A 15,479-nucleotide genomic window follows, 5' to 3' on the forward strand; every position below is an offset into this window, starting at 1 on the left:
GTTCGGTGGAGCATGACTTTATCCGTTGTCGTGTGAGGGGAATTAATTGCAAATGAGTTTCCGCCTCTCGTTTGTTCACATGGCTGGCCCTCATGAGCTGTCTTTATCCGGATTCAGGTAGTATTCCAATCTTGTAGTCGTCATGCATGATAAAACCGAATGATCACAACCGATGGATTAAGATCAAGTATACACGCACATCAATAATGTCAATGTTCTTAGGCCGCACACCGTACGTCCCGGAATGTCCATTCAGGGAGGGATGCATTATGCCCTCACTGCTCAACATCAATGGCCACTCACTCCCGCTCCAGCCGATCTGATCCTCTTGCGCTTCTCCATGTTATGTACTCGCCATGTTAATCGCATTACAATTCTAATGTTTACAAAATCATCGGGAGGGGGTACAAATGTTTTACAGTGGAAAGATACTCGAATGTGGGTACCAGTGAGTGGCGAGAAAGAAATCGTACTTTGCGCGGATATGCTAAACAACTTTACTGATATCGATGACGATTGGGGCTTTCATCCTTCCCTGGAGCAGAACTCGAGTCCCGTCCTTGCTGGACCGAGGGCGGTAGAATCCTGTGTTATGTGGCACTCGATCACCATACCAGGCATCCATGCTACGGTCCACGCTTCTCGGCTCAAATGAAAGAAAATGGGGTTGATATTCCTCGGGGAGGAAGAGAACTGATCTGCCATTGAACCATATTGTTGGCGTGGACTGATGACATTGTAGAAGTGGAATCCTTCCTGCAGCAGACGAATAGACTTCAACTGCCATGGTCGATTCGTTCATGCTGGGCGAGAGGTCGTAAAATGGACACTTGATCCCGCGCTCATCCGGGTCACGGCCTGCGTCCGCCTTGGAATGAGGTACATGTGGTGAGTCACCCTCTGCTAAAGGAAGATTGGGTCCAGTGGGAACAGGATCAGGGACAGAATATGAGCAACTGTGGAGACTGGTTGGATTTGTTATCCAAGAGACGAAATCTGTTACACGATATTGCGCAATGAATTCGCCAGTCCCTGTTGACCACGTAAAGGCCCAGTGTCCATCGAAAGCGCCAACATATCGTGCTCCAGGAGAGAACCCAAGCGTTTGACGGCGAGGAATGGCTAGCCTGGAATTAGATTGAGAGGATGGAGTGGAAAGGTCGATACGGGGAGAAGCGAGGAGCCGAATGGATGGGTGGCCCAAAACAGATACCAGTGTCATGTTGCGGTACCAAGGTTTTTCAATATCCCGCGGAACTCGTACGATAAATAACCCGTTATCTGACACTGCAGCTTCAGCGGGATAGGGACCAGCAGGGAGAGTGCCAACGTTCACAGGTGCCACATTACGGCTGAGTATAATGACACTCCCTTTGGTATCTTCCATAGCGACTTGGGGGCTGGCATGGATGAACTCAACCCAGGCCGGAGGGTTGGGTGAATCGTACCAGAATCGGGAGATCGGGCGCTGGTGGTTAATATCAGCGACTTCGATGGTACCGTTACCAAAGCCCACTGCAACATAGCGACCATCGAGAGAGATGGCTGCGCATGTCACAATCCCATTGCGAACGTCCGGATCATGGAATTCAGCTTTATGGTTCATCCCATCAGGATCCTTTGGCAATTCAAGTAACTTGGCCTCCATAAGCCGTCGGGTGCTGAGCGAATCCTTGCACAACGGAATTGGGTGGCTCGAAAACTCACTGGAAATACTGAAGATCTCGACTGGATCAGAGAGGTGGCCGTATAGCTTATAAGAGGATGACGAGGATGGGATAAAGGGAAGGACCGATCGATAGAGATGCCATGGACCACCTTTGTGAGTTGTGAGAGACCGAATTGCGGTTTCAGTTTCTCTCAGCAACTTAAATACATCGTGGTCCTATCGGAGTATCATCACATCGTTCAAACATAATATGAACAGTGTCTACTTACATTGAATGGAAGAAATTCTTCAGGTAGTGTCAAGCCTTCTGGTGACAACAGCGTGAAAGTAAGTGAACTCTGCGGTGTAAGGAGAGAGCGGAACGCATTCTGCAGTTCACTAGGTTCCTGCGAAAAAAGTTGCCGAGGGTCCAAATGTCTGAATAGGTATTCAACAGCGTATTGGAGATGATCGGGGAGATACATCTTTCTCTCCTCAAAATGCATCCATTTTTGTTCTGCTCCAAAAGGGGGATTTGTAGGTATCCCAAACAAATCCCCTTCACAACTATCATTGAAGAGTTGAAGGAGCGGCAGTCCAAGTAAATATCCTTTCGGATCATTAATAAAGAATACCTTATCATTTTCAGTACCAGTTGGTTTGCCCGATATAAATTCTTTGGCTGTTGCATGATAAAATTTTAAACCCTCCGTGTCTTGCAAAGAAAGGTCGACCATAGAGCTGATTGGTTCCAATATTGCATAAGTCTCAGCCTCGGGGATCTTCAGAACTTCCGATATAGAATGTATACTGAATGGCTTGTGTGCTGCAATAATTGTCCCAACCACTTGGAGGTATCTCTCAGCCGTCCTTTGACGAACCCCAGATGAATCGAGCATGTAAGCACGTTGAAGTATACGCAAGTACTCCGAGTTGACATCGCGAGGGGCATCAGTGAGATCCCGAAAATATCTGAACTCAGACTCGAGGGTTTCCCCACGATGAGTTCGCTGGCGGACTTCGCGGACCCGGATCGAGGCGATGACGGGCAATTCGCGACAGGCCAAAGCGAAGGCATCGAGATCGTCCTTTGATGGCTTCCACGTAGATTTTTCGATACGATCCTGAAGGCCTTCCTCCACTATGCAACGGACCGTGTGATCCATCTCAGGCTTTGCAATCATATCCACATTCTCACATGGTATGACAAGACCCCGGCGCCGAGCTCCATTCCAAGCCGACGTAACCTGCGACTCGGGACGGCAGCTGACTAAGACAGCAAATGTAGCCGGTAGTTCTTCAAGGAGAAGGACAAGCTTCATTAAAGACTCCAGTTCCTCCTGATCCCCACACTCGTCAAGTCCATCCAGGACGATGATGAGGCGCTCCTCCTCCAAGGAGAATACATGCCTGAGTTTACGCATAGGATCAATGACCCAGGCTCTCATCTGCTTCTCCAGAGCAGTGCCTGGAGCTATCCTCGATGGTGAAGGCTGACGCGCTGGTTGACGAAGTTGTCTGACAAGCAGGCTCTCGTACTCGGTACTGAATGATGCAAGCTGTCTTGCAAGAGTAGAGGGAAAGCGTTCGATCGAATCCAGGCCCCCCCCTTTTTGGTTTTTATCCCAGAAGAAAGATGCTGCTAAGCGGCCCTGATTGTAAAGAGTCAAGGCAACACTCATTGATATAGCTGTCTTTCCAATTCCGGGAGAGCCACACAACCAAACAAATCGATGGCCCACATCGTTCAATTGATGGAGTATTGAACCCTGAACCACAACGCATGTGCTGTCTAGGCATTCTGACTTGCTTTTCACCCTGGAATATTCCGCATCGGCTTTCGGGAGTTTTTCGAGTTCATCTGAAATACCATTGAACTTAAGCGGCAAAAATGGAGTAAGAGCAACAAACGGTTTGCTGATAACCGAACTATGTAGAGGAGATTCAGTGTTGTCGCAGCAACCTACGGGGTATGCACCGATTAGTCGTTAGACAGTCCGCATGCCGACGAGACGAACCGCAAAGCGGGAATTAGCATCACTAATAGAGGTCCTCACGTTGCTTATTTCTTGCGCGGTCTCAGTTGCTTGGATGACTTTCTTGGCAAGTTTTCGACGTTCCAGTGATTGGATTTTTTCTAATTGCTGATTGAGGGCGCTGGTACCAGGACTTGGTATTCGGATGAGTCTATAATAGAAACATACACATACAAGGTGAACTGTCGTATCAGGTCATCTATTTCGGGAGGAATCGGGCCGTTCCATAATTGAAGAGGTTGGAAGATCGTTTCACGAGCTTTCCGAACCTCACCATCCAATTCTTTAAGATTTTCGTCATTGTCGGCAATGGTCTGCATGGATGAAATGTGTACAAGAGAAATATCATCAGATCGCAAAAACATAAGCGAACCTCATAAATTTGGAGCCATGCTAGGAGCATATTCGGTATCTGGTCGAGATTTGGAATGGGAGAGAACTTAAGGGCAGAGGCAGCAGTCTGTAGGACAATCTTCGTGGCCTTGATGATTGTTTTCCTTCTGTCACCAGCATTGTCATGGATGGTGCGTTCGCTGGGTGTGTTGGTGTTCCTTTTGGAACGGGGAGGAGATACAGGCAAACCGGTAGGGGATGGCTGAAGGGGCGCAGATTGTCTGTGGTTGGATGTGCCCGGTCGATCGGCATTCCTCCACGGCAGCTTAGGCATGATGTGTCCCCAAAAAGGCTTAGCTCTCGAGCTACTATTGATTGTGGTAGTAGGAAGCCCAACACGAGATTCCTCGTATCTATCATGATCTCTGCGAGCTGTTCCGCCCGCCGTTGGAGGAGTGACCTGGATATCGGGAACAGGGCGGGGTAGTGCATGTGATGGGTCATTAGGCGTCCCAGAAGAGTCCCTTAATTTAAAAAGCCGAGAGAAACCCCCAGGGGACTGAGGCTTTGACATCGTTCAAGGGGGTGTGCAAAGCCAAACACGCCCACGTTCCTCAAAGGTCATGTGCTGGCGACAAACTTCACGAATAAATGTAAATACATGCATATTCCTCCAACAAGAGTGGCGACTCTTGGTACGGGGCAGTGAAGTGAAGCGGCGCAGTTTGATGGCCCAATAACCGCACTTCAAGATTGCTATTGTGTTCATCTACCCCACAACTGCTGTATTCACTTCCCCTTCTTTCATTCCCACTCGCTCTGACAGCCGTGCGACTATAGCCTTAGTGGTTATAGTCCTGCCTACCACGCGACACTACTCGCTATTCGCTTGTCAGGCCACTCGTGCCCGAATTTCCGCCAGCAGTGTGATACCGCGTGGACTCAGAATGATATTGAAAATCGATTGGATGGTGAAATGCGTATCTGCCTATATGGACCCTCATGAAGTCCAGGATCTGGCTCGGAAGGTTGGACGGGTGCTCCGTGAGCCTGGAAATTGACTTGCCCTCAATCTCCGTTTGGAAACGACCCGAGAACCGTCATTTCGTTGCTGGAGATGGGATTGTCATCACATATTGGGGATTCTCGTTGGTAATGTGATCTTCGAGGTTTGTAATGTCTGTGGGGCTATGTGGTGTGTTTATGAGGTGTGTCTGGGTTCGCTTTCTTCTGACCGATCTTTCCTGTTCCGTATTCTTTGACTTGCTTACGCTCTCTGCTGATATCGTGACTCGTGTGCGTACCCGTCAGTTCTTCATGCCATGCCAGATGTGCACTCAGTTTGTTCCTTTAAGCTGCTCCAAGCCTTTCGCGATACATCCTCCTGCAGGCCACTCGGGTTGGTCGTTTTCAATGTCGAATGATTTCCAAGTCTAATATAACGTTACAAAATATCAACTACACTGCACGGACAAGGTTCTGCTGAAGGGGGAGTGAAAGGAGCGTTGGGACTGGCAAGTGACGAAATCGGATGTTCTAACCAACCTGGCCAATATCGACGACGATTGGGGCCTTCATCTGGCCCTGGAGCAGAAAACGAGTCCCATCCTTGCTGGACCGAGGGCGGTAGAGGCGCATACTATCATCCGGCACTCGATCACCATACCAGGCCTCCGTGCTGTCGACGCGATTGGGGTCAATGATAATCGGTTGATACTTCAGAGGGACAACAAGTTCCGATCCGCCATTGAACAATATTTCTGGCGACGAGGAACGTTGGTGCAGTGGAACTCTTCCTAGAACGGACGAATGAGTGCGCGCACTCGGGGGATGCTGTAAAATGGGTGCCTGATCCAGGACTCATCTGAGTTGTGTCCCACATCTGTGGAATGCTGTGCAGCGTTTGCCTCGGGAAAGGTGGGTCCAGTGGATATAGGATCAGGAATGCGGTGTGGACAAGTGAGGGTGAAGGTAGAAGAATCCATAATCCAAGCACCGGGGTCCGTCACATGATAACGGGCAATGAACTCGCCTGACCCGGTTGACCAGATAAAAGCGCTGTGCCCAGCAAAAGCGCCAATATATCGTGCCCCTGGAGAAAATCCAAGAGTACGACGGTGAGGGATCGCTAGATTAGCATCAGAGTGGGAGAATCGGCTGGAGGGGTCAGAATCGGTGGGAGTGATTAGAGGAATCGAACCAGTCGAGGGAGTCGGGGGAGGCGAGGCAAGGGCCCGAATGTATGGGTCGCCCAAAACGGATATGAGTACTATGTTGTCGCACCAAGGTTTGTCAGGATTCCGTGCAACTCGTACTATAAACAATCCATCATCGGACACTGCGGTTCCAGCGGGATATGAGCCGGTGGGTAGCATGCCAAGGTTTAATGGTGGCACACCAGAACCAAGGATGGAGAGGTTCCCGTTGGTGTCCTCGGTAGCAACTTGGTTGTCACAGATGAACTCTACCCAGGCGGGAGGGCTAGGTGGGTCGCGCTGAAATCGTGAGACTGTAGTCTGATGGTCGATATCAGCAACCTCGATGATACCGCTAGCAAAACCAAGTGCAACATAGCGACCATCAGTGGAGAGTGCAGCACATGTCACAACACTGTTGCGAATGTCTCGTTCACGAAACTCAGTTTCGTAATCGATCTCCTCAACCCCATAGCGATCGATTTCCCTAGGAAAACCACCTAGCTTCGCCTCCATGAGCTCTTGGGCTATGAGCGAATCCTCGCTCAATGGGATTGTGTGCCCGGAAAACTCGCCAGAAATGGAGAAGATCCGGACGGGGTCAGAGAGGTGGCCATATAATTTGTAAATAGGTGATGAGGATGGGGTGAAAGGAAGGAATGATCGATAGAGATTCCATGGGGAATCTATGGATTCCCCACCTGCCACCACTCTAGATCCGAGACGCTGCCGTGCTCTTTCAACTTCACCCAGAAGTTTAATAGTATCAGAATGCTGTCAAATGTGACATTATATTATTCAAATAAATATGATATGCATGACTTACTTCGGATTGAAGCCATTCTTGAGGCACTTCAAACGGGCGCGTCATCAGGAGCGTGAATACATGCAAGTTTCGCGTAAGAAAGGAATTGAACTCCTGTTGCAATTCATTGGACTCTTGTGAGAAAAGTTCCGAGGGATCCAAGTGGCCGAGTAAAAAGTTGGCAGCATAAGTGAGGTATTTGAGATGGGGATAAACAAAATAAGAACGCAGCTGAGACGACGGCCAGAAATCTCTCCATTTCATTCTATCTCCTAAAGGAGGTTCAGTGGGTATCCCGAGTGTGTTCCGATCACAGCTGTCATTGAAAACTCGAAGGAGCGGCAGTCCAAGGAAATATCCTTTCACATCACTAATAAAGAAAACCCGGTCATTTGCATTACCGATTGGATCCCCCGTTATGAACTCCTTCACCATTGCATCACGGAATTTAAGATTCTCAGTGCTCTGCAAAGGGAGAATGGCCATTGAGCTGATTGGTTGCAGTATCGCATAGATCTCCGCCTCAGCGACACTGAGAAGGTGTGCCATGTCTTGCACACTGAGCGGCTCATGTGCCGCAACCATCGTGCCAACTACTTCGCGATACTTCTTGGCTATACTTAGACGAACTCCGGACGAGCCGACCATGTAGGCGCGTCGGAGTATGCGCAGGTGCTCTGACATAACGTTAACAGGTGGATCAATGAGATTGCGGAAGTACTCGAATTCAGATCGAAGGGTTTCACCACGACGTGTACTAAGATCCACATCTCGAACTCGGATTGAGGCAATAACAGGTAATCCACGACAAGCTGAAGTGAAACCATCGAGGTCTTCCTTTGATGGTTTCCAACTGGATCCGTTGATACTATCCCGAAGCCCATCCTCAACCATGCGACGTAGAGTGTGGAACTTCTCAGCCTCCGGGATTAAATCCACATCTTGACACGGTATGACAAGGCCCCGATTTCGAGCTTCTGTCCATGCCGACACAACTGGTGATTCCGGACGACAGCCGACGAATATAGCGAATGGGTCCGGAAGCTCAGCCAGGGAAAGTACGAGCTCCATGAGTGACTGGAGTGCCTCCTGATCACCACATTCGTTGAGACCATCTAAAACGATGATGAAGTGCTCCTCACTCAAGGACAGCAACTGTTCAAGCTCTCGCATAGGATCGATAACCCAGGCCTCCATCTGCTTCTTCAGAGTAGAACCCGGAACATCCTTCGGTGATGGCTGCTGTCGCAGATGCCTGACGAGCAAGTTCTCATAGTCTGCATTGAACAAGGCAAGCTGACGTGCGAGGGTGGATGGAAAATGTTCGATCGAATCGAGTCCCGTTCCTTTTTGAGTTATATCCCAGAAAAAAGACGCCGCCAAGCCACCCTGTTTGTCGAGGGTGGAGGCAATGCTCATTGATATAGCAGTCTTTCCAGTCCCCGGAGAGCCTCGTAACCATACAAATCGGTGCTTCCCTTTCTGTAACTGGTCGAGTATCGATGTCTGGATCCCAGCATGCGTGCCTTCCACGCATTCCGACTTGCTGCGAACAGCGTAGTAATCTGCATCCGTTTTATACAGTTTTGAGAGTTCATCTGAAATATAATTGAGTTAAAGCAGTGGAATTCAACCGAGAAAAAACGAACAATCCACCGATAACTGAATTGTGTGAAGGAGATTCAAAGTTGTCGCGACAGTCTATAGATTATGCCTCAGTCAGTCATCAATCAGTCAGAAAACGGACAAAACGAACTGCAAAACGCGAAATAACATCACCGACGCAGGACTTCACGTTACCAATCTCCTGAGATACCTCGGCCGCCAAGACCACCTTCCCGGCAAGCTTTTTACGCTTGAGCAATTCGATTCGCTCTAGCTGCCGTTTTAGGGCCCTATAACCAGAGTGAGTTGAAATTTGAATGAATGAACGATGAGCTGCGTGCACATACGAGTTGGATTGTTGGATCAAATCACCAACTTCAGGAGGAATCTGGCCCGTCCATAACTGGAGGGGCCGCAACATTGTTTCGTAGACTTCCCGAACCTCATTACCCAACTCTTTAAGATTTTCGTCGTTGTCGTCAACGATCTGCGTGGACGGAATAAAACGTGAGGAACATATTGGATCGCAAAATCCCAACACCCACAAACCTCATAAACTTGGAGCCATGCTAAGAGCATATTTGGTATCTGGTAGAGATTCGGAATAGGAGAGAACTTAAGGGCAGAGGCAGCAGTTTGAAGCACAACCCTTGTGGTGCCGACAACTGTTTGCTTCCGGCCACCAGCAGGAGGGGACGACGTCGACGACTGCTGCACTACCGACGGGATATCCGAGCTCGAGCCTGCGTGCCCTGCTTGTGCATCGAGGCTCGCAGGATTGTCATGAATGGTGGGTTCGCTGGGTGCTGTATGGAGGACATCCATGTCCCCATCGGAGGGGAGAGACGGCGAAGGGCGTGGATCATTGGGGGATGGCTGAATGGGCGCAGGTTGCCCAGGATGAGGCGAGCTTGATTGATCAACAGGGTTAGGAGTGGGAGTGGGGCAAGAGAGAGTTGGCGATGGGCATGGATCATTAAATTGAAGGGGGGCAGGAGGGACAGGTTGTCCAGGATAGGACGCCACCGCATGATTAACAGGGTTGGTGTCAGGAGTGGGGCTTCTCCGAAATAACTGAGATACCCGACGCCAAAAAGAGGGCCGACGCCTCGAATCCTGAGAAGTACCACCTGAAAGCAGAAGGATTGGCTTTGTAGCAGCAGGAGCCGCGGGACGGGAACCTGTGGAATTATCATGATATCTGCGAATCATTCCATCGCTTGGGGTTGAGCGAAGGTCACGCTGGACGTCGGGAACAGAGGGAATTGGGGGCTGCAAGGGATCACCAGGAGGACCATTAGGAGGAGGCTGAGAAGGGTGCCGTCTCTTGAAATACCGAAAGAGAGGACGGGAAGACGTAGACATCGCGTACTAATACTAGTCATGAAAGAGTGCAGGAAAAGTCAAGCCGCATGGCACCTTCACATGACGTATATAAAAATGTCTTTGTCAGCGGCAGGCGTTAAACCCCGAGCGACTATTGAATAGAGTCAGTGTCGCCTGTGTGTAGTAAAGTCATGATTCAAGCCTTCTATTAGAAATTGCAATTTAAACGTACCTGTGTTCTACTGAAGGAGCACTTGCTGGATCAATGCAGACGAGCCCAAGACTACGTCCACTACGAAATGCGGCGATTATAATCGACGTCGACGTCAGCAACGTTGAACATGCCGAGTATTCAAATCGTGAGACCAATGTCATACGGCCTGGGGACTGGGAAGAATTGATTACAAACCACGTACATCCCTCCGAAGCAATCTTTCGTCAACCCCGCCAGGTGGAGCGGGAGACGCCGCAAACTTGGCCTCAGGTCGCACCTCATGAGTGATGCGACAGGAACAAAATGAGAGGTCCTTGACCGCGCGTAATTCAAGCGTAATTTTTGGTGCAAGCCCCGGAGCGTGGGAATTCTGCCCGATACGCATGCAGGCCTCGGCAAGAGACAAACTACTTGCCAGTCTGATATATCTCGAGGATGAGGATGGGCAGGATACATCGATGGGAACCTTACGGTGAAATGCCAGCGTCACATCGAGTGGATGACCCCCGCACAAGCCACTTGATGGAATCCTGGACTACTTATTTCTGTGCCTCGTTCGCCGTCACGCATTATTACTCAGTTGGTGATTGGGTCCCACCATGTGCCAATGGACGATCATCCCACCTCTTTCATTTCTTTTTCGTTTTCGTTTTTCAACCTTCGTTGCCGTGAGCTTTTTGCAAACCTGAACTCCCTTCCATTCTTCCATTCATTTCATTTCACTCTAGGCTTGTCCCGCGTTCAGGTGAGGTGTTGGTGTTGGTGTTGGTCGTTTGGGCGATCCGATTGCTTTTTTCGATCCATTCTCGCTGGAGATGCTGGGAATAATCAATATAGCAGAAGGAGAGGGACCAGAGAATATGTATCATTTAGAACGTGGATGCAGGTATCTGGAGTTGTGAGGGTGAGGGTAAGCGTGGGCGGGCGTAAGAGAGACCGGATTTGTTTGGCGTTGGATTCGAATGGAACAAAGGTATGGATTTGAGATTTGGGTGGGCATGGGCTGCGTAGGTAATTATATAATCTCCCTATCAGATACCTCTCACTTGGGGCCAATAATCGATAACCGGTGGACGAATGTGACTGCAACCAAGTGAATGGCGCCGGGGCAGCTCCACCGCCAAGTGAGACACCGTGGGACGCTTACCGATCGTCAGCGGTGCGTAATATGATGTCACGGAGCTTGCACACTCTCAAGGAGCTATCTGGGAACGGTCGGGCTCCAATCAAAAGGAAATTTCGGAGCTACACTTGTCTGAGGCCCATTTCTTAAGCATTGATGTGCGTACGTTCCCCCACTTGCCTGCATCCTAGAGCTCATATAAAACTTGATTGCACTCCAAGATCGTGATGCAAGGGTCCCAGCCTCCACTGACCCACTTCGCGTATTCAATTACCGCCGACTCTCCGTACGAGGCGAACGACGTGACCTGTGTGCCTCAGGGTGATGTCCCACAGTGTCCTTGCTAGTTCATATCTAATTTTCATTCTTAATCGCACTCATCTTCCAGTTCTAAGGGGCCTGATACTGGTTCTCTCCACTGACCGGGGCACCTGCTAACCCACTCCCGCAATAGATAAGCCAGGTCATCATCTGTCCCAATTACTTAACCACCTTGCCAGGCCACCGAGCGTGATGGAATTCGCCATAGATATAGCATCAGAAAGCCGCGTGAATGCAACTGATACCCCTATCCACCTTCTATATTTGTACAACTTAGGCCCCGTGGCTCTGAAGCATTAGCGCTCACACGTGTGTTGCGTGCCCAAAGCTCTCTCTCCTCCATCAGTTTGTTCGTTATCGACCATGTCGTTGCGACGAAAGGCTGAAGCCCTCAGGCAAACAATCGATGATCTTCTCGTAGCGGGAGGTGACATCGCGGTTCCAATCCTCACAGTCGTCAATGCTACAGCCAATTGATGTCTCCCCCTGAAGATGGCGACTGGCGGTGCACTCTTTATCCTCGATGAGGTCAAGGTTGGCTATGATTTGTGCCCGGCCATGAACGAAAGCTGAGGCTAGGTTGCCCCACGTAGAAGTTCAAGGAGAACGAGAAGGAATGGGCTGATTTTGGTCAATACATAGTAGATATGGTGGCCGAGGTGATTTCAGCCATAGAATCATATGACACGTCAGCAGAGGAGGCAAAGCCGTGGGTAGAAAGCGCTAAAAAGCTTGACGAGTAAGCTGTATTTGTTCCTGGTATTCTTTGATATCGTTGTTTACGTCAAATCTCAGCGCGCTACAGAAGATTAAGTCGAAAATCGAACAAAGACTCAAAAAAATAGAGAAACGACCGACTTTCGTAAATGCATTGTCCTACTTGAAAGACCCAGGAAGGATCAGTGGCCTAAAGAAAGATTTTGACAAAACTTTGGTATCGTTTCAGGTAGCTATCCCTTCAGTATCGTTCCATAACCATACTGATTTTTGGCCGGTGCAGGTCAGGACGAACTTGATAACTGGTGCCAAGTTAGCGGCCATAGAACGTCGCCTACATGATGACAGAATTCTCGATAGTCTCCGAGATCCTTCTATTGTCCACGAAAATCCAACCCAAGCATGCCTAGAAGGCACTAGGGTTGATCTGATTGAGCATATCATGACGTGGTGTCGCAACACTGGGGATAGCGAGAACCGGCTAATGCTGTTGACTGCTGTGGCCGGTGCCGGCAAGACTTCGATTGCACTCACGATAGCAGAACGATGTGCCAGTGAAGGGGACATTACCCTGTTATTGCACTTCTTCTTTAAAGCGGGTGAACGGTCACGGCCTGATTTTCTATTCAGCGGCATAGCTCGAGCCTTGGCAGACCATGACCCCGTTTACCGCACTTTCATTACCTCTGCTCTGCGAAATGACCCTAGTCTCCCAACAGCTTCATTCGCGACGCAATTCGAGAAATTGGTCACTCCGCCTCTGCTCCATAAACCTCCGCCTTCCAACCGACCTATGATCATCATCATCGAGGCTTTGGATGAATGTGACAAAGGAATGTTCGAGTCTCTTGCCGGAATTCTTGGGGATGAAGTGCCCAGGCTACCATCTTCCGTCAAATTCTTCATCACATCACCCTATTGATCGTCTCACTATTGATCTCTTGGATGAGGCAAATGTGCGGGACTGTGTTAGATTCATACGCTTCCAGCTCCAAAAGCTAAGGAAGTTACATTGGGATTTACAGCATAGTCTTCAGGATGAGGACAAAATGGTACAGGAGATCTCGAAACGAGCAAACGGCTTGTTTATCTGGATCAGCACCATCTTTCACTACATGAAGACGGCCAACAAGGATCCTATGAGGACACTGGAAAGTCTGCTTGACACTGGTGCAAAACGACCAGAGGTCCCTGCTGAGAAGATGATGGATGACTTGTATACAAGCATTTTGAAGAAGTGTGCTTGGGAGGATGAAGATTTTGTGCATGATTACCCAATCATCATGGGAGCAATCTTTGTTGCTCAGGAGCCTCTGTCCATCACAGCCTGGGATGCAATTTTGTTGCCTTTCCTCAAGTCTTCTGTTTGATATGTGTTGGCTGAACTTGCGCCTCTCCTCTCAGGAGTTGAGGATCACTACACTCCAGTTTGCATCTTACACCAGTCTTTCCGCGATTTTATTGTCGATCGGATCAATCCTCAAACAATCAGCCCTCATTGCAATCCAGTAGGTATGGGGATGGAGCATGCCAGGGTTGCCCTGCGATGTATTGAGATCCTGTTGGAATTTGTACACATGGTCTCAGGAACCTTAATGCATAAAATATGGACATTCTGGGAGTCGAACCGCAGAGCCCTGCATAGGTACCTTGAGTGTGTTACCATTACACTAAATGCCCGCATTAGGCGGAGGTGGTTTCTAACAGATCCTGAACCAGGATCTGTGCTCTGTAGAGGGCTTAGGACTGATCGAAAACTTGTCCAAAAAAGATGAAATGCCATGCATTCCTCCAATGGAGTTATCTGAGCACTTTCATTATGCACGTTGTGTCAGGGCAGACCTGCCTGACCCAGCTCCACCTGCCCTCTGTTGAAATAACCACCTCAGCCTAACGGGGCGTATGGTGTAATGGCTGTGCACACTGAGTTCGCGATCCAGAAGACTGGAGTTCGATTCCCAGTATGTCCAACTTTTAGGTTTCCCTAAAAAGACCACGTGCAAATTCCAACACCCTCACCTGGTACCCCGCTGTCAGGGACCGACCCAGGGTCGAGAGCGCCCGGGTGTATCGCCCGAGGCTGAGGGTCCAGTAGGTATGACGCGGGCACGCGTAGCAACGGGCCCGAAGCAGACAAGGGTCCCTGGCCACTAAGACTAAAGTGGGAAATGTGTTATTGTCATTATCAAGGGAAGTGTAAGCTACTTGCCTAAAGTGGGAAATGTGAGAAGAAGGTTGCTTCTCAGTTCCCACTTAGGCTGTGTTTATATACATGTGGTTGAAGGCCACGTGGGAAGCGCCACGTCATCCGAGCACACAGCCACCTCCGTCTGGGTACCTCCGTAAGAGGTCCTAGGAGCGTCCGGTGTGCGGGGGGTCGTCCGGTGTGTCCGGGTTCGGGCGCGTTACACTGCAGCCGGGTCAATGGTACATTGATACAAAGGAAGTCGTCCGTGTGATAAGAAAGGAATAAAGAGGAGAGAGAATAGAAAAGAAGGAGAAGAAGAAAGGGAAGGGAGAAAAGGGGAAGAGGGGGGAGGTCGGGAGGAGTGGATGGTGGGGCACCGGGTTAGGTGGGGCCGGGTCAGGCGGGCGTGCCCTGACACCCGCCCACCTCCACTCCTCACTCTTCAGCATTGTTTCTCACTTCATGTTTTCCCTTTTGTCTTTCTGTTCTTTTGCTCCCTTGCCCTTTCTTCTATCTTTATCCACATGGACGACATTTCCCCTTATCTATGTATTATCGACCCGCCTGCAACTCGTGCATGACACACCCAGCCCCAGACGACCCACAGTGTAACCCAGCACACGCGCGTGCAGCACTCACCCTCGGGATCCCCCGTGGGGACACCCAGATGACTGCGGCTGTATGCAGGGTGACGTGGCAAACCTCATGTGACCCAAGCCACATGTACATAAAAGTACCTGGGGTGGGAACCGAAGAAGTAACCTTCTTCTCACAATTCCCACTTCAGTCTGAGTGGCCAGGGATTGTCGTCCCAGATTGGGCCCGTCACTACGCACGCCTGCTCTACACCTCACAATCACCTCAGTGCCGGGCGTTACACCCGGGCCCCCTCGACCCCGGACGTGTCCCTGACACGTTGTCACATTGTCCATCACCTCAGTAGAGTCCAGGAACCATCACAGGGGCTT

General features: G+C 49.8%; 6 protein-coding genes and 2 non-coding genes across 8 annotated transcripts; 2 read left to right on the plus strand and 6 right to left on the minus strand.

The window, feature by feature from the left end:
• Nucleotides 1–1,141: 1,141 nt before the first annotated feature.
• EI90DRAFT_1765193 (uncharacterized protein) lies at nucleotides 1,142–3,675 on the minus strand. Its single transcript, XM_039052175.1, has 4 exons — nucleotides 3,667–3,675; nucleotides 1,939–3,611; nucleotides 1,708–1,885; nucleotides 1,142–1,642 (listed from the first exon to the last, which is right to left on the minus strand). Exons 2-4 carry the CDS (start codon nucleotides 3,328–3,330, stop codon nucleotides 1,629–1,631), a joined length of 1,584 nt encoding a protein of 527 aa, XP_038913605.1. The 5' UTR covers nucleotides 3,331–3,611; nucleotides 3,667–3,675; the 3' UTR covers nucleotides 1,142–1,628.
• Nucleotides 3,595–4,645, minus strand: EI90DRAFT_1765027 (uncharacterized protein). The gene is made up of 4 exons (XM_039052172.1): nucleotides 4,058–4,645; nucleotides 3,859–3,998; nucleotides 3,706–3,792; nucleotides 3,595–3,611 (listed from the first exon to the last, which is right to left on the minus strand). Exons 1-3 carry the CDS (start codon nucleotides 4,589–4,591, stop codon nucleotides 3,786–3,788), a joined length of 681 nt encoding a protein of 226 aa, XP_038913606.1. The 5' UTR covers nucleotides 4,592–4,645; the 3' UTR covers nucleotides 3,595–3,611; nucleotides 3,706–3,785.
• A 777-nt stretch (nucleotides 4,646–5,422) lies between these two features.
• EI90DRAFT_3067168 (uncharacterized protein) lies at nucleotides 5,423–6,463 on the minus strand (the record flags this gene model as incomplete). The annotated part of the gene is made up of 3 exons (XM_039061007.1): nucleotides 6,368–6,463; nucleotides 6,067–6,304; nucleotides 5,423–6,017 (listed from the first exon to the last, which is right to left on the minus strand). Coding segments are annotated over exons 1-3 (467 nt in total), but the record flags the coding sequence as incomplete, so codon positions are not given.
• A 390-nt stretch (nucleotides 6,464–6,853) lies between these two features.
• Nucleotides 6,854–8,912, minus strand: EI90DRAFT_1765050 (uncharacterized protein). The gene has a single exon (XM_039052173.1). It carries the CDS (start codon nucleotides 8,434–8,436, stop codon nucleotides 6,979–6,981), a length of 1,458 nt encoding a protein of 485 aa, XP_038913608.1. The 5' UTR covers nucleotides 8,437–8,912; the 3' UTR covers nucleotides 6,854–6,978.
• On the minus strand, nucleotides 8,725–10,197 carry EI90DRAFT_1765228 (uncharacterized protein). The gene is made up of 4 exons (XM_039052176.1): nucleotides 10,181–10,197; nucleotides 9,168–10,122; nucleotides 8,970–9,109; nucleotides 8,725–8,912 (listed from the first exon to the last, which is right to left on the minus strand). The coding sequence occupies exons 2-3, from the start codon at nucleotides 9,985–9,987 to the stop codon at nucleotides 9,102–9,104; spliced, it is 828 nt and encodes a 275-aa protein (XP_038913609.1). The 5' UTR covers nucleotides 9,988–10,122; nucleotides 10,181–10,197; the 3' UTR covers nucleotides 8,725–8,912; nucleotides 8,970–9,101.
• Nucleotides 10,198–11,644: 1,447 nt separating this feature from the next.
• EI90DRAFT_1765093 (uncharacterized protein) lies at nucleotides 11,645–13,410 on the plus strand. Its single transcript, XM_039052174.1, has 4 exons — nucleotides 11,645–12,140; nucleotides 12,200–12,345; nucleotides 12,402–12,552; nucleotides 12,607–13,410. Exons 1-4 carry the CDS (start codon nucleotides 12,099–12,101, stop codon nucleotides 13,243–13,245), a joined length of 978 nt encoding a protein of 325 aa, XP_038913610.1. The 5' UTR covers nucleotides 11,645–12,098; the 3' UTR covers nucleotides 13,246–13,410.
• Nucleotides 13,411–13,930: 520 nt separating this feature from the next.
• Nucleotides 13,931–14,003, minus strand: EI90DRAFT_t175. Its single transcript has one exon. It is a non-coding gene; the product is annotated as a tRNA-Tyr (tRNA).
• Nucleotides 14,004–14,219: 216 nt separating this feature from the next.
• EI90DRAFT_t173 lies at nucleotides 14,220–14,293 on the plus strand. The gene has a single exon. It is a non-coding gene; the product is annotated as a tRNA-Ala (tRNA).
• The last annotated feature ends 1,186 nt before the right edge of the window (nucleotides 14,294–15,479 follow it).

This window comes from Cantharellus anzutake (assembly GCF_015039405.1).
Source record: "Cantharellus anzutake strain C23 chromosome Unknown EI90scaffold_40, whole genome shotgun sequence".
Classification (NCBI taxonomy): domain Eukaryota; kingdom Fungi; phylum Basidiomycota; class Agaricomycetes; order Cantharellales; family Hydnaceae; genus Cantharellus; species Cantharellus anzutake.

Excerpts from the sequence above, each read along its gene's own strand:
- EI90DRAFT_1765050 (XM_039052173.1), bottom strand. The coding sequence starts at position 8,436 with ATGAGCATTGCCTCCACCCTCGACAAACAGGGTGGCTTGGCGGCGTCT.
- EI90DRAFT_1765228 (XM_039052176.1), bottom strand. The coding sequence starts at position 9,987 with ATGTCTACGTCTTCCCGTCCTCTCTTTCGGTATTTCAAGAGACGGCAC.
- EI90DRAFT_1765027 (XM_039052172.1), bottom strand. The coding sequence starts at position 4,591 with ATGTCAAAGCCTCAGTCCCCTGGGGGTTTCTCTCGGCTTTTTAAATTA. Across the intron at positions 3,999-4,057 it reads CATGGCTCCAAATTTATGAG|ACCATTGCCGACAATGACGA; the intron begins GTTCGCTTATGT and ends TCATCCATGCAG.
- EI90DRAFT_1765193 (XM_039052175.1), bottom strand. The coding sequence starts at position 3,330 with ATGAGTGTTGCCTTGACTCTTTACAATCAGGGCCGCTTAGCAGCATCT. Across the intron at positions 1,886-1,938 it reads AAGAATTTCTTCCATTCAAT|GACCACGATGTATTTAAGTT; the intron begins GTAAGTAGACAC and ends ATACTCCGATAG.
- EI90DRAFT_1765093 (XM_039052174.1), top strand. The coding sequence starts at position 12,099 with ATGGCGACTGGCGGTGCACTCTTTATCCTCGATGAGGTCAAG. Across the intron at positions 12,141-12,199 it reads TTATCCTCGATGAGGTCAAG|AAGTTCAAGGAGAACGAGAA; the intron begins GTTGGCTATGAT and ends TGCCCCACGTAG. Across the intron at positions 12,553-12,606 it reads AAACTTTGGTATCGTTTCAG|GTCAGGACGAACTTGATAAC; the intron begins GTAGCTATCCCT and ends TGGCCGGTGCAG.